The sequence below is a fragment of the Fusarium mangiferae genome (genome assembly GCF_900044065.1).
Source record: "Fusarium mangiferae strain MRC7560 genome assembly, contig: FMAN_scaffold010, whole genome shotgun sequence".
Classification (NCBI taxonomy): domain Eukaryota; kingdom Fungi; phylum Ascomycota; class Sordariomycetes; order Hypocreales; family Nectriaceae; genus Fusarium; species Fusarium mangiferae.
In genome coordinates this window covers 963,159-985,189 of record NW_024573930.1, presented here as the reverse complement: position 1 = coordinate 985,189, position 22,031 = coordinate 963,159, and the positions used below count along the sequence as shown (strand labels likewise).

The following is a 22,031-nucleotide window of genomic DNA, read 5'->3' as shown; positions in this document are numbered from 1 at the left end:
GGGAGCAATCGTGAAGAGGTTGCACGCCACGGTTGCCACAGATTGTCGGAATAAAATGGCGCATAGACAAATCTGGCAGTTGAGAATTGCCTTTGCTTTTGTCTTTGCCGGTCGGTGGCTGGCTTCAAAGCAGGTTGAGTTGACCGACCATCAAGGCTAACCAAGAGTTGAGGCCTGAGAGCTAGCGAATTCATGGATGGGTTGATGAAACGAGACGGGACGGGACGGATGGGGAACGGGAACTCTTCATACTGTCTGTCCACTAACTACTAAGGTACTGTATGTTCCTTGCAACTCCGTGGATAACATCGTGACAAAGTCCACTCTATCAGCTCATCCTTCGGTGTTCAGACACCGAGTCATGGACACCTGTAGCTGATCCAGGACAATCACATTGTTAATCTCGGTTGCCGAAAACAGGCTGAGCGGTCCATATCACCGTTGATATCATGATCAGTTGACTGAATTCATACCAGTTATTAGAGTCCAATACAAGGAAGCATAACAGGCTATCACGGCTATTTATCTTTTGGATGAGTTGTTGCAGGCCAAGAGGTTTCATCGGGTTTAAGCAGCAGTTCACACGAGCCTTATACATAGAACTGGACATGCGAGTTCGGTAGATTTTTTAGTTACTTGTCCCAATGGGTTGCCCTGCATTAGAGTCTTTTACCGGGGTTTGGTTTCGGCAGTCAAAGCTGTCAGTCTTGTAGGATGCTGTTTAGCGTGGATCAGCCTGAAGCAGTGTTTGGAAGAGACATGAAACGAGAGTGATTGTCCCCGTATAAATGCTCTGTGATTCACGTTTGTTTGTTGTGAGTGGTGTATTTGCTGGCTGACTCTCTGAGTGAGTGTCATGTCTTGTCTGTTTCTGTGTATAACCCCGCAGCTTGATGAATGTTCCAATGAGAATACGAAGCTTCCCTATTTGTCTAGAGCAATCAAGTCGATAACGCAACCCTGATGATGTACCTATTTACGGCATCTCTCATTCATTGGCTCTCCGCATTCCGTGGCCATCATCGGCGTCATCAGCTCCCCACTTGAGCTTCCAAGCTCAGCTGTCTTCTTACAGTCCGTCAGCTTATCACTGTCGTGTGAGTTAAAAAACAACTCATGATCTCACTTAAAATCTACTACTTCTTGGCTACGTTGGTTCATTCTTGACATATTCTTGGTACAACTATTTTGAACGTCTCTATCCGTCTTCCGCTTGAGCCTCACCGCCAAGACCTTGGCTCGTTGAGGTATTAGTCCTCATCCTCGTCTTCCGACATGGATTTCCTTAAGAAGGTCGGCGAGCACGTCGAGAGCGTTTTGAACAAGAAGGACGATGATGACAAGCATGGTTCTCAATCACAATCTCACAGCGGACAGAGTCAGCAGTCCCATGGACAAGATTATGGCTATAGTCAGTCTCAGTCTCAAGGACAAGGCCAGTATGGAAGTCAAGGTTATGGACAATCTCAAGGCCATGGCAATCAGAGCTACGGAAGTCAGGGATATGGCAACCAGGGCCCTTCCCAAGGCTATGGGCAGTCCCAGGGCTATGGACAGTCTCAGGGTCATGGCAACCAGGGCTATGGAGACTCAGGCTACGGCAACCAAGGTCCTCCTCAGAGCTACGGACAATCTCAGGGTTACGGGCAGCCTCAAAGCCACGGACAGCCCCAAGGTTACGGGCAGTCCCAAGGATATGCTAACCAAGGCTACGACAACCAGGGTCATGGCAATCAAGGCTACGGTTCCCAAGGCCCATCTCAAGGAGGTTATGACCGACCACCAAGCGGTGGCCGTCCACAAGGGGGAAAGCAATCTCACGGCGATGACCCCTCTCATGATTCTGCTGCTCAATATCTTCAGAGGCAGCAGGCAGTGAACCGATATCATTCATTTGCCTCAGAGTCGAAGGGCAACGTTAAGTGGTACGTCGATGGTGCTTCATACTTCTGGGCTGTCTCCCAAGCCCTTGAGCGTAAGTCACAGCAACCCATTTCCCCCCTGAATAATCACCTGACATGGCCAATCTAGAGGCACAGGAAAGTATTTACATTCTCGATTGGTGGCTGAGCCCTGAGCTTTATCTTCGCCGCCCCCCTGCTAAGAACGAACAATACCGTCTGGATCGAATGCTTCAACAAGCCGCACAGCGCGGCGTCCAGGTTTACATCATCGTCTATAAGGAGGTCGAAGCAGCTTTGACCCTCAATAGCAGACATACGAGGACTGCTCTTGAAGCGCTGCACAAGAATATCCATGTCTTCCGACACCCCGACCACTTGCCCACAGGTTACGACCTGCAGAGGGAATTGGGCAAGTCTATCAAGGCTCTGACCAACTTTGATCTTGCCAAAGCATCTGGAGATGCTATCAAGGCTGTCTATGGTACTGCTGATGGTGTTGTGCTGTACTGGGCGCATCATGAGAAGCTCCTCGTCATTGACAACGGCAAGATTGGGTTTATGGGAGGACTGGATATGTGTATGGACTTTCCTGTCTCACTCAGAACAAGAAATGCTAATTGAAACCTTTTAGGCTTTGGAAGATGGGACACAAATAGTAAGCTTGTGTTATATATAGGGAAGTTGTTGCTCACCATCTCGACTAGGTCACCCCATCGCCGACGCTCATCCCGGTAACTTGGATGCCATTGTCTTTCCTGGACAAGACTACAACAATGCCAGGTATGTCTTAGTTTCGACATAGAGTCAAGAATCATAGTAATAAGCTTCCGTAGAGTCTACGACTTTGCTGATGTTAAGGACTGGGATCAAAACAAGCGTAAGTTTTTCTATGAACTGCAGCATTCCTAAAGACATAACTCTAATTGATCCTAGTCGATCGAACTAAGAGCTCGAGAATGGGTTGGTCAGACGTTGCTCTGAGCATGAACGGGCCCATCACTCGTGACATGGTCGATCACTTTATCGACCGATGGTAAGTCGCCGCAACTTCTAATTTGTCTCTATGACCACTAACCATGCACAGGAACTTCATCTTCAAAGACAAGTACAAGGAGAAGAATCCCGGCAAGTATCACAAACTCGAGCTGCCCCCGCGAGACACCTCGGGTTCTGGAGATAGACGATCTAGAGGCGAGGACGATTACTTGGGTGGCCTAACACAGCAGTTTAGCCGTGGTATGGATAGACTGAGATCGTTTGGGGAACATGATGACACTCATCGTGACCGTGGGCACAGATCTGAAGGTCGTGGCGACATGCCTCACATCCAGATGATCCGAAGGTGAGTTCACTTGCCTCTACGTTATTCTATTTGGACAAAACTTGCTAATATGGTACAGTTGCGCTGAGTGGTCATCTGGCCACCCCCTTGAGCGTTCGATTCAGAACGCATACATCGACGCCATCAAGAACTCTAGATTCTACGTTTACATCGAGAACCAAGTAAGCATACTTAGTGTCTCTAAGTTTCACAAGCCTTTACTAACGAATCAGTTCTTCATCACTGCCACCGATGATAAGCAACGAGTTGTTAAGAACAAGATCGGTGCTGCGTTGGTAGAAAGAATTATTCGCGCTGACCATGAAGGAACACCCTTCCATGTCTGGGTTTTGATGCCGGCCGTCCCGGCCTTTGCAGGAGACTTACAGGACGAGGGAGCTCTGGGAACCAGAGCCATCATGGAGTTTCAATATGACTCGATCTCGCGTGGTGGGTACAGTATCATCGAGAAGCTTCAGAAGGCAGGTATCCGAGATACATCCAGATACATCGGATTCTACAACCTCCGAAACTTCGATCGAATCAATACTTCCAAGACAATGGCTGATGCCGAAGCTCGAACTGGTGTGTCGTACGAAGAGGCTCGAAAGGAGAGAGACCGAGAGTTGGGCGGTTACCCAGATGAGGGATCTGGAAGGGCAGCACGTGATCAGTACCAACAGAGTCGAGGCGACTTTTCAGGCTCACGAGGAGGTGACAACTATGAAAGTCGAGGCTATGGGGACCGATCTCAGCGAGATGATTACCGACAGGAGTCTCAGAGGGGCTACAACTCCCGACCAGACAGCAGACGCCAGGACGATGACTACAGTGGAGGTCACTCTGGGTCCAAATACAGACGCGATAGCGACAGCGACGATGACCGCCGAGGTGGTAGCCACGGAAGACGACGTGACAGTGACAGCGACGATGATCGCCGAGGCGACAAGTACGGGCGTCGACCAGCCCGAGATCCCTATGCCCACCCTGGAGCCGATCCTCGATTTGAGTCTAGACCCCAAGGATATTCTCAGCAGGGATATGGACGTGATGACGACTATCGCGGCTCCTCACAGCAAAGTTACAGCGGTCGGGGCGACTATGGGGAGCGGCCAGACGCAAGATATGGACGACCGGAGCGAAATCCCTATGAGCATCCCCAAGCTGACCCACGTTACAGTGGGAGACAGGGTTCTGATAGTTACGGCTCCCGCCGCGATGATCGTCCCCAGTATGGCGAACACTCAAGCTCTTCCCGGTACGACAGCCGGCCAGAACAGCGTTACTCGGGCCACTCTGAATCAAGATATGATGACCGGCCACAGCGACAAGAGCAGGGAGGCTACTCCCAGGGGGGTCACTCCCAAGGAGGTGGTGCAGATTCGTACCAGAGATACCAACAGGGGGCTAGCAAAGTTGGCGACAACACTCTCGACACTATCAGCTCCTGCTACATGGACAAAGGCCCTAGAGTCACTGATCTACGCTGGGATGGCAACCCTGAAGATGAAATTAACGCTTTTGTCTCTGAGGAGTTGTACATTCACAGCAAGCTTCTCATCGTCGATGACCAACTTGTTATTTGCGGCTCAGCCAACTTGAACGACCGCTCACAACTCGGCGACCACGACTCTGAGATCGCGGTTGTCATTGAGGACCCCACACCTGTAGAGTCATACATGAACGGGCGTCCCTACACGGCCTCCCGCTTCGCTGCTTCTCTGCGCCGCTTCCTTTTCCGCAAGCATCTCGGCCTTGTTCCCGATCAACGATGGGATCAACCAAACCGAAACTGGACACCCGTCGACCGAGACCCCAACGATTACGACTGGGGTTCTCCAGCCGATCATCTCGTCGTCGATCCGCTCAGCCCAGATTTCCAACGTCTCTGGACCAGCACTGCACGCGTGAACACCGAGACATTTGATCGAGCATTCCACCCTGTTCCCACCAACAGAGTTAGAACCTGGAAGGAATACGACACTTTCTTCTCTCAGTACTTCATCATCCCTGGTAAGAAAGACCAGGATGTCAAGGCGGAGCTTAAGAAGGGCAAGGTTGAGTATGGTCACATTGTGAAGTCTGAGTTCCCTGGTGGTGTGAGGGAGGTCAGGGAGTGGTTGTCACGAATCCGTGGTACACTCGTCGAGATGCCTCTTGATTTCTTGGTTGACGCCGGAGATATCGCTAAGGAAGGCTTGACCTTGAACAATCTCACGAATGAGCTCTACACTTGATCGAGGCTAGGGTAGGAGTATTTGGACACAAAGGAGGTAAACGCTTGGAACTGCTTCTTTATATCTTTCTTCGCTTAAAGGTCAATATTAGACATGGACGAAGCTTCAAGAGTTATATGACATACCAGCGTGATAGTTATTGGCATCTGTGAAGAGCTTCTCTTGTTCGGCGTCTCGTTCTTCTGTGGTAGCAATCCTTGACTGCCGTGGTGAGGTCATCGCCTGCGGTACCCAACACATCGGTGAGATGTTCGCGGATCAGATCATATGATTGTTCGGAACCAACAGCTGCAGCCAGGATGAATCACTTCTCAAGCTCTGCTTTGGGGTATCTGGGCTCTTTGACAGGCCTGTTGGGGTATGTCGCATGGTGAGTTTCTCTGAAGCTTTGCTTGGTAGCTTCGATATGCGCGAGAAGGCGTCCGCCGCCTGAGCGTTTGACAAGATCGGTGAACTCCTGCATAATTGGCGAGTTACTCTCTTGGCCATCCACGCTGATGGCAGCATAAGTTATAGCTTACACCGACTATTAATAGTCTCTTGATCCATTGTGCGATAACGCGTCCCCGAACTCATCCTTAGGGAGCATAAAACACTAAGCTTGCCTAAATTTAGGATATTGAAATAAACTTAGCAAAAGGTATCCCTAAAGCTTAGGCTAACTTACCCAAGTTTTGTTGCCTCCCCAAGCTCGCCTGCTGTTGAGTCAGTGTTCGTGGCGAGCGTTTTCACGCTGCTCATCCAAGAACCAGTGATCCATGTCTCTGATGAATCGATTGTATAAGAGAGTCTTTCAGAAGTCACTTTGACCCTAAGCGCTAGATCTGGTTGAGTATCTTTGATCTCCAAAGCAATGTCCTCGATATCGTCTGCGAGTTCTTCCATAGGGCCGCCAGAGATAACGGGTTGGCTAACGTCTTTGGTGATCATGATCTCGTTCTTGGTGGGACTATTCATCCAGTCACACTTGATGAACATCCTCATCTTAGTATACCAAAGCGTTGATTTGTCTCGGAACCTCTCTGGAACTAGAGGTGCAGTTCCCTTGGAAACCGCTGCCTCGATAGCATCGTATAATGACTCCGCTTCTACCCGCGGAAGGAGAACTTGTTGCTACCACTCCCGATGTTATTGGTAGAAGTTATTTGATGTGTACATAGTTGCGACGGTCGTTGTGATGGTCTCGTTCCGCGCGCGACGCTCCAGCTTTGTTGGTAAGTTTGGGAGAAGCGTATATGCTGCCGGGTTGCGCTCTCGACTTGCGACAGTCGTAAGACCTGTCATTGAGCAGTTAGGCCGGACCCCAACGCAAATGGCGCCGTTTACGTCAATTGCCATGCGTGTGTATTATAGAACGGATTCAGCTTTCAGGATCCGAACACCAGTTGCCCGACCATCCTTGCCAATGCGCTTGATAGCTCTAAGGGCAACGATAGCTATGGCTGTTGGTGCTGATAGTGTCCAGACAGCCATCTGAATTCCATTTTGATAAGCTGAAAGCAGGTATAGACCATACCAGGCCTCATGAAGCAAGGAAACCTAAGACTTGAAAAGAAGATGCTAAAATAAACTTAGCAAAGAGTCCCCTGAACTTAGACCAAATTGCCCAAATATTCTCATTATTTAGGGTCAAGGTCCTGGGCTTTCCTCCCTCCCCTAGACTGGTCCTTCTAGAAGCTGGCACTAAGACCCGTGTGATAGTAGTTGAAATACTCTCCAAGAGACACAGCGCCATGCTTTGACATCGACTAATGTTTTAGGTCGTACAACCATAGTGTAAAGTGTCTTATAAGAGTCGAGTATAGATGATGAGACAAGAAGCAAGAGAAAATAGTGAAAATAAGGGGCACCTACATTGGCACGTTTCAAGCACGTAGGCACAGTTTGATCAAAGGTAGGACGGACCGTGATATATGTACGCAAGCGTGGTATTCCCGCATCAGTTCAATCAGTATACAGTGACACGCAATCTAAATAAATAGACATCAGACCCAAAACTCCGCAATTTACCAACACATGACTGACTATAGCAAGTCCTGTTGTGAACCCATTCCAATAACCCCTGTCGATTCGCATTGGCAAGTATCAGTCCAATTTTCCCTTCTCCCCTTTCCGCTCAACAGCACTGGTTTCACAGCCTGTAAGTCTAGTCAGACTTGTCGTTACCGTTCTGTCCTAGGAGACCATCCTTGAGACCAAGCGAGTCGTCCATACGGAAGAAAGTGCCGCGAGACCGTCTGGTACGGTTGCGGATCCACGAGTAGAGACCAAAGCCAACGGCAATGACAAATCCCATTGACAGGAATGGGTGGTCGACAAAGTTCATCTTGATGTCGAAGAAGAACTTGGCCAAAGTACCGATAGTGTACTTGGGCGAGATTGGGTTGGGGCCATAGACGATCTTGTCAAGAGTGTCCATGATAGAGGTATGGCTAACCATGATCTGGTTACCGGTAGGGGTAGTGTCCCAGAATTGATGTCGCTGTCAATTTGTTAGTATAGTCAATCGCACAAGGGGTACTTAGAAATCTAACATCTTCCTCGTTGATGATGATGCGCTCACCATCTCGAACGTCGATGTTGTAGGTTGTGGCAATCCACCGCTGCCAGAAAATACCATCAACCCAAGCGAAGCCGACCTCCTTACGACGGGTAGAGTCCATATCGATCTTGATGGCCTTGGCATTACGAAGGGCACGCTGATCGTCACGGCTCTGAGCCTCCTCGATTCTCATCTGCTTAGCATCTCGGAGCTTCTTACGCTCCAGCTGGAATTCCTGCATCTGGCGGTCAACCCACTCGTTGGCCGCGTTCTTGAGTTCTGAGATGGAGATTTGTAGACGGTCCTCGTCATTGCGGTTCAGAATCGCAAGCACAACCAGCTTGTGGCTCATGATCTGCTTGGCGTTGATGGCAGTCATCTCAGGGACAAGCGGGAGCCAAGTAGACTTCATCCAGGAGACGAGGGAATCTACATCCCTCATCTCATCAGGAGTGATAGGGGTGTAGTAAGTGGCACGCCCCTCCCGCGAAACCAGAAGTCTGGGCCAAGTTGTGATCTTGAACCGAGAGCAAAGCTCAGTGTCACTTGTCTTTACAATCTTGCCACGTCCAATGAGGTTGAGCGGGAGGGCGTCCAGTGCCTTGAAGTCCTCGGTAGTAGTTGCATGGTCATAGAAGTAGACAAACAGAACCTCCTCGGTCTTCTCGAGCTCCTTAAAGCTCTCGGCATCAACATCAGTAACCCCACCAGCAACCTCAAGAGCACCCTCGGCGTATGCAACGAAATCACCAACTCCGCGGAGACCCTTGTATTCAGCCTTTTCGGTGCCTGTGACAAAATAGATGGTAGGGAATGCCTTGACGCCCATCTGTGTGCAAAGCTTGTGATCGGCCTCACAGTTGACCTCGCCAATGTTGAGCTTTCCTTGCATGTTCTTTGCTAACTGCTGCCATGTAGGGGCCATAGCCTTGCAGTGAGAGCACCAAGGCGCATAGAACTTGATGAACCAGGGATCCTTCGAGCTTGTGACCAACTTGTCGAAGTTTTCAGGAGTCAGAGGTACACTTGTGCCCTCCAAATTGTACTTGGGAGTGGTATCCTTGGGTTTGGTCTTCTTCAGCATCTGGCCTGTGGTGGGGACCTTCCAATCAGCGCCAAACGTGTTCTTGTTTTCGTCCTTAGCAGCAGCAGATTCCTCAGGCTTCTTCTCGGTTGATTCGGTTTTGTCAGATTTCTCTGCATCCTTGGGCAATTCTGTAATGTCGTCCAGAGACTTGCCCGCATTTTTACCAGCTGGCTCCTCAACCGGCTTTTCAGCAACGGCGTCAAGTGGCTTCTCGGCATTAACGGCGGGCTTTTCCACAGGAGCCTTAGCATCTCCCTGAGCTCCCTCGACCTTCTTCTCGGCGGCTGGTTCCTCAGCCTTGGGCGCAGGGTACACAGTATCACCAGGCTGGGGCAATTCCACGAGTGCAGGACGTCCTGGATGTGTTTTGGAGAGTGCATTCTCGACCGAGGTGGTCAGCGCTGTCATGTTCTTTATTCCTCGCAGCGTGTCGAACACCTTTCCATCTTCGTAAAGAATCGTCGTCGGGTATGACTGAATGTTGTGGTCCATGCAGAAATCATAGTAGGCAACACAATTGACAGTGCCGAATGCGAAATCGTAGTACTTTGTGAAAGTGTCGTCGGGGTTTTCGGTCGGGGGCTTCGAGGTGTAGTAAAATTCGTAGAGTGTCTGGAATGTTGGAGCGAATCTCGTGCAGTGCTTACAGTACGGACTGACAACGCATAAGCATATGGGTTACACTCTTACCCAACTAAACATACCTGTAATGCTTTACCATCCAGAACTTATTCTTCTTTGTTTCCTCCTCCCAGTTTGATGGTGTCAGCTCCTTGAATGGCGGTACTGATTTTCCGTTAAAAGTCGTAGGGTCGGTCACTGGGTTCCTCTCCTCTTCAGCCAGAGCTACAGCTGACAGCCCAGCGAGGATCGCAAGGGGCGAGAAGCGCATGTTGGGCTAGGGGCGCCAAGGTATTATGCGTATGGTAACTTGGGCTTATATTGCAGAGAGTGCACGTCGCAAACGATCCAAGTATATATCGAGGCCGTAACCGTATCAGAGAAGCAAGGTCGAACCAGATTAGGCAGTAGAGCGAGCAATTAGCGACTGGCGATCATATGGGGTGAGGCTGAGAAGCTGAAGGTGTGCGATACGGAAAAGAAGAACAAGGAAATGGCCAGAAAATCAATCACACAATCGCGCTCCCCAGGCGCGAATGGAGATGATGCTGATGAGGGGCAAAAAATGAGAATAGACAAGATAGGAAGAGGATAGATGATAAAGGAGGACAAAAGAGTCGCTATTCAGGAGGCGCATTCGATTCGAGAACACGTTCCGTATGGGAATTCGACGCCACGCCACAGGGATAGCTTAGTAGTTAGAGGGAGGGCCCTTGCTCAGCCACTCCACTCTAAATTGGGACACTTGCCTTTGTTTGGTTTGGGGTGTTTTTTGTTACAGGTGAGTTTAGAGATGATGGAGAATATGTCTATGATAACTGGTAGTTATTGCACTTTAAATTCACCAAGGGCAGTATTTGACAGACCACAAACAGCCCGAGGTGCACATTGCTCAGCGGAACAATATATAGGTACCCCGTTCACTATCTCTCCAACCTTTTCAGTGAGTGATTGGCGCTGACTGCCAAGAGCATAAGGTGTCCATCCCACTCACTCTGATCAACGACAAGGAAGGAAGAAGCCTAGACAGGTCAGACGCCAATGGAACTACATCCATCAGAGCAATCAAACTGAATCTCAACTTCTTCTCTTCCCAACTCAATCTTCGGTATCGAAAAAAACCTCGAATCGTCACATTAAGGTCTGTTTCACGTGCAAGAGATTTCTCCGAGATACACAGATCAATTTATTTCCCGACCTCGTACATACATGACGATTGCTTCACAAACACCTCCTCGACTGATCTCGAACTTCTCAACTAGTCCTTGTTGGCGCATCATATCAAAAAACTACCCGCAAATCAATCTCACGCCCTTATGCCAAGGTCTTCCTCCAGCCAGCCAACATCTACAGGTTCTTTCAGCAAAGCCCTACCACCAAAGTACCGCAATGAATCGTCCGGTCAAACGCCAGCGAATGGATGAGCCTGATGCTCAAACACCGGAGTCACTACAGCGTTCTGTAACCCCCCCTAAAAAGAGGGACAGGAAACCAACCGTCGTGAAGTCCCCATGGCAATTGACCTGGATCCGTGATCTCCCAGAGGGTGACAACCAAGATGCTGTGACTCTGAAGGACCTGCTCAGCGATCCTCTCATTTCAGAGTGTTGGGAGTTCAATTTCCTACACGATATCCCGTTTCTCATGGACTCTTTCGATCCCGACACACGCCACCTCGTCAAGGTGCACCTAGTGCACGGCTTCTGGAAGCGTGAAGATATGAATAGGATAGCGCTGGAGGTAAGTTGTAGAATGTGGTCGGGCCATGAAACTGAAGATTCTATTCAAAAGCTAGAGCAGTATGCCTTCACGCCCTAACTCTTTACAGACCGCAGCCTCGGAGTTTGAAAACGTCAAGATCCATATTGCTCCTATGCCAGAAATGTTCGGAACACATCATTCGAAAATGATGATTCTGTTCAGACATGATGACACTGCTCAAGTCATCATCCATACTGCCAACATGATTCCGAAAGACTGGACCAACATGACCAACGGCGTATGGAAATCACCCTTACTTCCCAAACTGTCGGGCACACAAAGCATTCAAGCTTCACCGGAGGATCATTCTGTTGGAAGCGGACAACGCTTCAAAATCGATCTTCTCAACTACTTAAAGGCCTATGACAGTCGTAGGATCGTCTGCAAACCACTAACCGATAAGCTTACGCATTATGACTTCTCAAGTATCAAAGCTGCATTGATTGCGAGTGTACCGGGAAAGCACGACTCCCGGGATATGTCAGAAACTTCCTGGGGCTGGGCGGCTCTGAAAAGGTGTCTGCAACATGTGCCATGCCAAGATCAGGGTGACTCAGATATTGTTGTACAAGTTTCTTCTATTGCTACGCTGGGTGCAAAGGATGACTGGTTACAAAAGACTCTTTTTGAGCCGTTGACTCGTTCTAAAAACCCAGGCCTTGGCCAGCCCAGGTTTCATGTTGTCTTTCCTACAGCTGACGAGATTCGGCGGTCCTTGGACGGATATCCGTCCGGGGGGTCCATACATACCAAGATTCAGTCATCACAGCAGGCAAAACAGTTGGAGTACCTTCGCCCAATTTTCCATCATTGGGCCAATGACTCACCCCGCGGTGCTAGTGAGTCTAACCTCTGCGTAGTCCTTGGGTTTTTGCCTAACGATTCACAGAACTTCCCGAAGACACCACAATTCGAGATAGTGGTCGCAAAAGGGCAGCACCGCATATCAAGACGTACATTCGGTCAAACAAATCGTCTATAGACTGGGGTCTTTTGACGTCAGCTAATATTTCAAAACAAGCTTGGGGTGAAGCAGCCAGACCAACAGGCGAAATTCGTATTGCATCATGGGAGATTGGTGTCTTGGTATGGCCAGAATTGATAGAACGAGACTCAATCATGATGGGCACTTTCAAGACCGACATGCCGGAATATACACATAGTACAGGCGAGAAGGATGGATGCAAATCAATAGTTGGGTTGCGAATGCCGTACAACACTCCACTACAACGTTACGCAAGCGAGGAGATACCATGGGTTGCGTCAATGTCCCATACAGAGCCTGACTGGGCGGGTCGGACTTGGATTTAATGATGGAGTTCATGATATTGGAGTCATGATAAGGCTGCCGATAGGCTTGGCCGAGGATTTGGGCCAATCGACTTAGACGAGATATCTGCAACGGGACGAACTATAACTCAAAGCCTCACCCATGCAAGCTCGGGATACGCCGTTAGCCATGATCCCAGATCTGGGCATCACGAACCACGACCCTTCTTGACGATCCACCCCCGCATCATGTCAGAGAGAGGCTGAGATACAATTCGCCTATCACGACATTGCGAATCGAAAGATGCGTGTCTTTGACCAGAAGTGGTAAGACTCCACCAACTCAGGGTCAGCCGCCTTCACGGCAATTCAATGGCGCCCTTTGCTGTGGCGAGGCGGGTCAGAGTTAACGCTAGCTCGAATGGCAAAGTCAGACTAACAGCAAAATCGGCTTTATTGCCTCTTTTCAATCGGGCCTAGTGATTTGACTACAACGACATATCTATACAGCCTCCTCATATTCTTATCTAGTCTCGTTCCTCTCTGTTCCTCTTTCTCTCTCTTCACGATTGCCATCTGCGCATTGATCTCAATGCATTGGGTTGACAGCACAATTGAACTCACATTGTCTACCTTGTATCACTCACCTTTTTCCTACTCCACCATTTGACTCAGTGGCGTCCCTTGTTGCACTCTGACGAAGTCTCTTTCGTGTGATCCTTGCAGAATTGTCGTCTGAATTTTCATCTGCCTCAAAGAAAAGATTCCAGCTGAGGCGACTGTGAGTTGACATGGATCCAATAGGACGAGGAGCTGGAGTCTCGCCCTATGGCACTCCTCGTGGTGCTGGCGCACATCCAGCGCTATCATCTTCATGGCGTGTGGGCTCGCCTCTAGCTGAGGCTGCTCTGGCTGCAGATCTTGCGGCATGCTCGGATGACGAGTTCGAAGACAATGCGATTGACGACGATGTCTCTGTGTCAGACCTCCAAGGAGACCCTATCATGTATCGTCGACCCAGTGGTGTTGCTTTCGGAGGCTCACGACCAATTATGAACCCTCAGACGTATGATGAGCCAGGCCTGACAGCTCTAGAGAGGAAGCAGTCTCGTAATGCTGAGCGTAGCTTACTACGAGATAACCATGTTCTTCCTCCCAAGCACGGATATCGACAGGAGCATGGGCTTTTTACTCGCATCTATCGCCGTCTTTTTAGTACAAAGATTGCGCGGGATGAAGAGGAAACGCCTGCTGTAACTGTGCAGCCTCCTAGCGAAACAGATCCTCTCTTGGGTCCCCGTGATGGCGGTGTTTACCCCGAGCACCTCAACGATACGTGGGAGCACGCTGTTGCTGAGCATCGAATCAAGACCACTTGGCAGCGAGAGGCCAAGACCATCATGACCTATTCCGCACCACTCATCGTCACCTTCTTGTTGCAATACTCCATTAATGTCACCAGTATCTTTGCTGTTGGCCGAATTGGCAAGCTTGAACTTGGTGCTGTTTCATGTAAGTCTGAAGCTGGATATTCACGAAACAACTGCGAATCGAGACTAACTTGATCAGTGGCCAATATGACCGCCGCTATTACTTGTCTGGCACCTTTTCAGGGCCTTGCTACATCTCTCGACACTCTATGCGCGCAAGCATATGGATCTGGCCATAAGCACCTTGTTGGGCTTCAGTTTCAGCGAATGACATGTTTCTTGTTCGTGCTCGGTTTCCCTGTCGCTGTTCTGTGGTATTTTTCCGAAGGTATCATCAGAGCCATTGTGCCAGAACCCGAATCAGCAAAGCTTGCTGGTATGTACCTCAGGGTCATGATCTTCAGTATTCCGGGATTCATCCTGTTCGAGGGTGGTAAGCGATTTACTCAAGCTCAAGGTCTCTTCCGCGCTACGACATATGTTCTCCTGATTGTTGCGCCCTTCAACGTCTTCCTCAGCTGGCTCTTGGTTTGGAAATTGCAGTGGGGTTTCATTGGAGCTCCTACAGCTGTGGCCATCAGTAATAACCTTCTCCCCATATTCCTCTTCTTGTATGTCCGCTTCGTGGATGGACGACAATGTTGGGGTGGCTTTAGCCGACGGGCTCTCAGCAACTGGTGGATCATGATTCGACTTGCTCTGCCCGGTATGATCATGGTCGAGGCAGAGTGGCTGGCATTCGAGATCCTCACGCTCCTCTCGAGCCGATTTGGACCCGAGTATCTTGCTGCTCAGAGTGTGGTGACAACCATCACAACACTTTCATACGAGATCCCATTCCCTATGTCGATTGCTGCCTCAACTCGTATTGCCAACTTGATTGGTGCTGGTCTTGTTGAACCTGCAAAGATGACTGGTGTCGTGGTAAGTCTATGGTTAAACCAATGTTGATAATGTCCGGCTAATGAGGTTCAGGCTTTTGTTGCTGCTTGTATTATCGGAATGTTCAACCTGACTCTTTACACAACCTTGCGCTATCAGCTACCGCTGTTGTTCACCAAGGACGACGATGTAATTGATCTTGTTGCGGCAGTCATGCCGATCGTGTCGGTTATGCAAGTCTTTGATGGTCTTGCAGCAGGTGCTCATGGACTGCTTCGAGGTATTGGAAAGCAGTCGATTGGCGGCCCTGCCAACATCATCGCATACTACGCCCTCTCTCTCCCGTGCTCGCTGGCCCTGGCCTTTGGCCTCGATTGGAAGCTGAGCGGTCTGTGGCTCGGTGTCACAGTTGGAACTATGTCGTAAGTTGAATTATCCTCGTACTCCAAGCAATGTTTCTAACTGAATGAAAGTGTCGCATCGATTGAGTATATCTATCTACTCCGAACCGACTGGCACAAGGCTGCCGAGGAAGCCGCCCTTCGAAACGCTGCTGGTTAGTGGCGTATGTTCTTGATAGCCTATTTCTTATTGATCTTGGATCATCTTGCATTTTTGGAGTCAGAGCAAGTCCTGTGGAATTATGCAGTGGTTATGACTTGTGGTGACAGGAAGAGGAGGAACAGTTGACGACGAATGCTGACGGCTATATGAGGGTCGTGATAATGCTTTAGTTGGAACCGTCGCGAGCAATGAAATATTGATGTGATGTTTTGGTCAGAGCTGAATATATCCGTGCCTGGTGTACTCAATTGTCGCTAGTTCGATTCATGGAAAGCTTTTAATTGAGCAACTGATTGTGAATAATCATACAAGGCATGTCCGAATCTATGGTATTATCTCATTTCTGTTCTGCCTGCTATACCCGCTCCCCTCGGCTCGTCTTCAAGTCTTGACTCATTTTACGTCTGCCTTTTACCATTTCGCTGACCCCTTTAATAACTCCTCTTCCAAGTCCACGATTTGACAGTCTATGCTGAGACTATGTGAACGAGAAACCCATGTAATGACATAAAATTATCGGCTTATTGTGCGATTTCAGCCCAACATAGAATGTGTTCGAATACCCTTGGGACCAAGCTCGCTTTGACACGGTTAGTGAAATTCTTAGAGAGGTTGTAGATGGTGGGGAACTTACTTGTAATCAACTCTGCTCAGACTCATGAGCCTTTGGGCCTCAATGGTCTGGGCATCCATGTTGGAGTGTAGGCAAAACGCAATACGAGCAGCGACCTGAGCACCGAGGAACATAGACTCCTCGAAGCCATTCTTTGTCCACTCGCTCAAGTAGTTCGGCAGAGTAGCCGTCTTGATGCTCGTGGGAGTCTGGCTGTGGAAGTGGTGAGTCGTCGTAGGTCCTCCAGCCTCAGAAGCTGGCTGCGGCGTGCCGACCATGTTATTAGCGGTGCCAGCAGCCGCAGCCGTGGTAGCGGCCTGGAGGAGGGGATTCACGCCGCTTGAGGAGAGCTGGTGCGGTGCGCCTGTGAAGGAGCCAGTGGGGGTTTGAGCGCCAGTTCCGGTGGGCGTGGCCATATTAGATGGCAGCTCTGAGGTGAACATTGTGGCGGTGGATGGGGAGACGAGATGGCGGGCGTTGAGAGTCTGGAGAATGTTCTCGCGAAGGCCGCGGAGACGAGCACCGTTGCCAACAAAGACGAGGTTGTCCCAGCATGGAGGTCGCATGTACATGTCATCGATGCCCTGGACGGTGCGATAGATGGCGTTGACAATGCGATCGATCTCGCGACGTTGAGCGAAGGTGAAGCGCTCAAGACCGACCTCGACATCTCGACGAATGCGCTTTGGTCGCTTCTCGGTAGTCTCGGTGGTGGGTTGAGCGTCGGGCTTTGGCTCAGCTTCAGGCTTGGGTTCTATCGGCTGCGTTGGCTCTTGGGTTTGTTCTGGCTTAGGCGCTTCTGTCGCAGGTGTCTCTGTCGCAGGTGTCTCTGTCGCAGGCGCAGGCGCAGCGGTGTTGTCGCCTTGAGGTTGAGCTCCGTTGGTCTCGCCCTCGGGCTTGGGAGGTTCTGTTGTGCCGTTACCATTGGCAGTGGCCGCAGCGGTCTCTGCAATCTCCTTCTCCTTGGATGGTTGAGGAACCTCTTCCTGAATGATTTCCTCGTAGAAGAAGGTATTGTGAGTCCTCTTGGAGTTGGGTAGACGCGCAGCCTTGGCGGCGCCCTCAGCGTCCTTTTCGCCCTTCTTTCGACCTCCCTTGCCCTTTTCTTTCTCCTTCTCCTTTTTGGCGAGGAATTCCTTTGTCTGCCCGCTTGTAACGATGGCTGCGACGTCTAGAACTCCATCGTCCTCTGGGTTGCCATTGGCCTCATCAGCATCTCCATTGTCTGTGGGTTTCGGCGCTTCGGGGGCTTTTGTGGCAGCCTCTGCAACGGCAGAAGCTGGTAGACCACCTGTTGCGCCTGCAGTGTTCTCCGTGGGAAGTTCCATCAATTTCTCCTCGGTGGCGACATATGGGAGGACTTCGCAAATGTTGCTCTTCTTCAGCTGCTCTGCCATATCATGGTTGAAGCCCTTGTTTTCTAGCAACTTGAGCAAGCTCTTTGTGAAAACCTCGCCTCCGCTAATTTCACCATCGGCATCAGATGCGCTGACATCCATGTGGTTTACAACTCGTCCATCGTGAATCGCCGTAACGTCGACCTTCTGGTAGCCAATATCCACCACAGTCAGGTTGGGCCACTTCAGGCCATACTGCGTAGCGATTCCGCTGTGGATTATGCATAGCGCAGGTGTTCTCGTGTTCTCGAAGACGTATCGAGCAATTGTCTCGCAGTCGGGTCGTGTCCATTGTGGTGAGGCCATGAGCATGATGGGAGTGTTGTGATATGTGGTTGTGAGCAAGCCGTGGACATGATCGAGGAAAGCGAGGAGTGCGCTCATGTTGACGATGCGACCAGCTACAAAGATGCGCAATTAGCATCAAGTCCCTTGTTATTCTTTACCACGGCTTTCAACGGCTGTATACACATACCTTCAATGGGGTATACAGCTCCCTCGTCTTCGTCAACATCCTCCAGCCATTCCTCCTCCTCAACACCATTCACAATAGTCGTGCGCTTCGTCTTGTGATAGGGCGCCCACTGATCGCCCTCCTTGAACATCCTGGTAGGCATGCGCCGAGCAGGAGGAGTCAATTCACTGCAACCCAGCTGAGCCATGGTGGTTCTGCTGCCAGGGCAGATGATGAGGACCTGCTCCTCGCGCCATTTGCCGGCCGTGCTTGACATTGTGCGATTCCGCTTTCTCGCACTTGCACTTGCACTTGCACTTGCACCGAGATCGAGGCTGTTGTGCTGGGAGTTATAGTGGTTGTGGTATTTCTGTGGCGATGGCGTTACCGAGCCGTTGTTTCGTCGCGTTGGTGTTGGTGTTGGCGAGGCTTCTCGAGGTTTGCGCGCCCGGAGCTGGTACCGGGACGAGGACGCGACAGGCGTGAGTGTGGCTGGTGTCGCAGCATCTTGAGCGCTGTGGTGCACGTGACCACCCTTGTCTCGCTGTTTGGTTGGAGTTCTATAGGCCATCATGACAGACTCAAAACTTGCTCAGAACGTGCTCTAAATAGTATCAAGAAGCCAAAATGAGACTCAAACTTGGTGAGTTGTAGATTCCTATCTCTGATATACCTTTGAATACTTGAACGTAGCGTGGATCAACAATTGAGCTATTGTTGCTGTCACTATCGATTCTGCCTGTGCAGTGCAGTGCCAGCCAAAGAATACAGACTATTCACCTCAAACACCTTATTCATTCACAATCAAGCATAGGAAACAATCAAGTCAGTTCATACTGTATCTATTCAATGGCATTAGGAATAATACTTTATCATAGTCTGACCTCTAGACTATACCAGGCCAGGCCTCCAAGAAACCACAACTAACTCCAGGTACACGGATCACTTGCGTTCTTCAAGGATCCTTTCCTTTTTATCCATATGTTCAAGTCTTACTCGTCTCATCTCGTCTCGTCTCATCCTTCCCATCCCATGACACATCCAGTACATCGACCAATACCCATTCCTCTTCTCATCAGTCTGCTTCTCGAGCTGGTATAAGCTGTGCGCTGCTCGAGAGAACTGACAAAGTGGTTATGTCATGACCAACCCAACAAACGCCATCAGGGGTCACAAATAAGACCCCTGAACACACAAAGATCCCATAATAACGTACATTTTCACCAAAGTATTGACAAGAATGCGCAAAAAAGAAACTTCTCTCAAAAAAGCCGTCCCGGTAATTACCCATGAAAAGTGCAGGTCGTGCGCCATATCCCATCTACTGATGTAAAACCATCGTCGTCCTCAATTATACAACCGTGATCGTGTTGGGAGTTGTCTCATTCGATGTAATCTTCTTCAAGTCGTCGTGTTTTTCGTTCAGCTCAGTTGGCTCAGCCTCCTTAGTTGCTTCGACCTCTTTTGATGGCTTCCGTGGCGTCACATCTTCAGTCACATCGTCAATGACTGAGAAAGGTCGGTCAGATGTAGGTGTTGTAAGTGTGGAACCATCAACACTCCATCGGTCATCAGTAACGCCAGTGTAGATAGATGATGTGTGCTTCTTCTCGGGTGTCACAGGGCTTTCGGGCCGCTCAGTCTGGGGGGGCGAAGGTGATGTCTGAGCATCCTTGGTCTCAACCTTGGATTCAGTTGCAGCCTCCTCCTCTGGCTCCTCGATCCTGGCGGGCTCAGTAGTAGGCTGCTTGGCTTGAGGCTCCTCGGTCTTGGCAATGTCGGTCTTTGCCTCTTCGGCTGGGAAGAACTCGACCTCAGATTCTGAAGACGTGTCATCTTGGGCCTTGTTCTCGACAGTCTTGGGCGCTTCGACCTTGGTCTCATCGGCCTTGACCTCATCGACCTTGGCCTCCTTAGCCTCAGGTTCTTCTGCCTTTGGCTCATCAACCTTGGGCTCCTCAATCTTGGGCTCTTCGGCCTTCTTGGTCTCAACTCTGACCTTCTCAACCTTGAACTCCTGTGGCTTGAGATAAGGTGAAGAGTCAGACTTGGTCTGCTCATCTTCAGATGCAAGATCTTCCTCGCTGAAAGCCTCCTTTCGCAAAGGGCTTCGGAGGTTTGAGACATCGCCCATCTCGCTCTTGCTGGATCGCGAGGTCCTGGCAGGGCTCCTCATGGGCAGTGGAGGAGGAATCCTCTTGCCAATGGTAACCATATTACCCTTGGCGTGGATCATGCGGGATGCGACAGCCTGGGTTCTGGCCGGCTGGACAGCAGCCACCTCGAACACCACGGGTTCCTCCTCCTCATCTTCCTCCACTTCGCTTTCAGAGTCACCCTCGTTGTCGGTCTTTCGGCTGCTCTTGTCGTCCCTGTCGCTGTCATAGTTGCTCGAGGCCTTGTCAGTGTCATCCCTGGGCTCGACTTTGAGGGTGTCTTGTTCCACAGCTGTTGTGCTACTGTGGCTGGTCGCACTGAGGGGAGTATGGGCTCCGCTCAAATGTCTTATAGGGGTCAGATCGACCTTTGTGTAATCAACTTCCTCCTCTTCTTCCGTGACCTCAGGAATTTGCGTGCGGGTAGACCTGTCAAAACCGTCTTCGCTCTGACCTGGGCTGGGCGTTGTCTCGGGTGTTGTGCCCACGTCCGTCTGTGTTCCAGCATCCGTCATTTGGCTTTTCACCGTTCGTGAGGACATGTAACTGTTTCGGTTACTCCTCGAGACAAAGGTGTCGATACTTTGCCTGTTGAACTTTGAGAATGCTGGGCTCGTAGGCGCGGGGTTGAAGTCAAATTGGCTGCTGGTAGGTCGCAGTCTTGATCCCGCCTCTCGGATTTCCAAGCCAGCCATCTCGAGGGCCAGCACACCGAAAGGATCGGGATCATCGACATTAGGAATTCCAAAGGCAGTTCGAGGCGAGGCGGGTGTAGACGATTTGGGTGTCGCGATCATGGCATCTCCTGGCGCACATTCCGCAGCGATCTTGCTTATCACAGAGGCATCGTAGTCTGTCCTACCTTCTGCCATCTTGATGACCTCTGAGAGTGGCCCAACCTCCTCCACTTGGCGAGAGACGTTACCAGCTAGAATGTCCATCTGTGTTACTTGGTTGGAATAGAATCGTTCATTCTCGTTCCCTCGCTCGGCCAGGATACACCCGTTCAAGTTGACGACCTGGTTCTGACCCCGCGCTTTTAGGTATGTCAAAACGGTATTTCCTAGGTCCTTCCATTTTATGTGCGACTCATCTGAGTCAAGCGATACCAGGGGGCCACTAGTTAGTCCGACGTCTTCTCCTAGGGTGACACGAGGCTTTGTGATTGATTCGAGGGCGGCAAGGTTGTTAATAACGAGAACGCAATCGTAAACATCGACGCCGATAATAAAGCTGAGGGTGGGTGTATGTAACATGATTCCTGATGGGGGTGACCAGGTACCATCTGACTTTCGTGCTATGAGAATGCCGGAGCCGCCGGAGCCTGTCATGTACAGACCGCTGCGCATGCAGGTAAAGATGGCGATTCCGGCTGCGTTCTGGATGATGCGCTTGGGGATCTTCTTGGTGACTCGTTTTGGGGAGCGCGGTTCGCTTGTCGTCAATTGTGCGTCTTCTTCTTCCTCCAATGGCACGAGATATCCATCCGCTGTGTAATCATGTTAGCAAAAAAGTGAGGCTGACAAGAGGACTGAGACAAGCATACTGCAGAAAGACTTGAGGATGCGGGCAGCCTTTTCGCATTCGAGGTCCAGAGTGGCAGGCCAGAAAGCCTCCCGTTGTACTCGGCCACTGGCATTAGCGGCCGCAGTATTTAACCTGGACAATGCATTGGAGTTTGCGACGGATATGGAGGTGCTGGAACGGTTGGAGGACCAGCCAAAGAGGCCAGCTCTAGAACCCCCCGACGACCTCTTGTCCCACGAGGGGAGAAAGGAAGAAACTCGCTGCAT

The 22,031-nt window shown here is 50.3% G+C and overlaps 7 protein-coding genes across 7 annotated transcripts; 3 read left to right on the top strand and 4 right to left on the bottom strand.

The window, feature by feature from the left end:
- Positions 1-1,275: 1,275 nt before the first annotated feature.
- Positions 1,276-5,462, top strand: FMAN_02421 (uncharacterized protein; the record flags this gene model as incomplete). Its single annotated transcript, XM_041819980.1, has 9 exons — positions 1,276-1,975; positions 2,032-2,481; positions 2,536-2,559; positions 2,609-2,684; positions 2,738-2,781; positions 2,838-2,937; positions 2,989-3,246; positions 3,305-3,407; positions 3,459-5,462. 9 exons carry the CDS (start codon positions 1,276-1,278, stop codon positions 5,460-5,462), a joined length of 3,759 nt encoding a protein of 1,252 aa, XP_041685905.1.
- Positions 5,463-5,766: 304 nt separating this feature from the next.
- On the bottom strand, positions 5,767-6,446 carry FMAN_02420 (uncharacterized protein; the record flags this gene model as incomplete). Its single annotated transcript, XM_041819978.1, has 2 exons — positions 5,767-5,956; positions 6,130-6,446. 2 exons carry the CDS (start codon positions 6,444-6,446, stop codon positions 5,767-5,769), a joined length of 507 nt encoding a protein of 168 aa, XP_041685904.1.
- A 1,162-nt stretch (positions 6,447-7,608) lies between these two features.
- On the bottom strand, positions 7,609-9,983 carry FMAN_02419 (uncharacterized protein; the record flags this gene model as incomplete). Its single annotated transcript, XM_041819977.1, has 3 exons — positions 7,609-7,944; positions 7,997-9,746; positions 9,796-9,983. 3 exons carry the CDS (start codon positions 9,981-9,983, stop codon positions 7,609-7,611), a joined length of 2,274 nt encoding a protein of 757 aa, XP_041685903.1.
- A 1,118-nt stretch (positions 9,984-11,101) lies between these two features.
- FMAN_02418 (uncharacterized protein) lies at positions 11,102-12,784 on the top strand (the record flags this gene model as incomplete). The annotated part of the gene is made up of 3 exons (XM_041819976.1): positions 11,102-11,452; positions 11,541-12,312; positions 12,363-12,784. The coding sequence occupies 3 exons, from the start codon at positions 11,102-11,104 to the stop codon at positions 12,782-12,784; spliced, it is 1,545 nt and encodes a 514-aa protein (XP_041685902.1).
- Positions 12,785-13,533: 749 nt separating this feature from the next.
- Positions 13,534-15,615, top strand: FMAN_02417 (putative ethionine resistance protein; the record flags this gene model as incomplete). The annotated part of the gene is made up of 4 exons (XM_041819975.1): positions 13,534-14,254; positions 14,312-15,096; positions 15,148-15,476; positions 15,528-15,615. 4 exons carry the CDS (start codon positions 13,534-13,536, stop codon positions 15,613-15,615), a joined length of 1,923 nt encoding a protein of 640 aa, XP_041685901.1.
- Positions 15,616-16,152: 537 nt separating this feature from the next.
- On the bottom strand, positions 16,153-18,653 carry FMAN_02416 (uncharacterized protein; the record flags this gene model as incomplete). Its single annotated transcript, XM_041819974.1, has 3 exons — positions 16,153-16,198; positions 16,253-18,029; positions 18,104-18,653. The coding sequence occupies 3 exons, from the start codon at positions 18,651-18,653 to the stop codon at positions 16,153-16,155; spliced, it is 2,373 nt and encodes a 790-aa protein (XP_041685900.1).
- Positions 18,654-19,433: 780 nt separating this feature from the next.
- Positions 19,434-22,031, bottom strand: FMAN_02415 (uncharacterized protein; the record flags this gene model as incomplete). Its single annotated transcript, XM_041819973.1, has 2 exons — positions 19,434-21,727; positions 21,785-22,031. 2 exons carry the CDS (start codon positions 22,029-22,031, stop codon positions 19,434-19,436), a joined length of 2,541 nt encoding a protein of 846 aa, XP_041685899.1.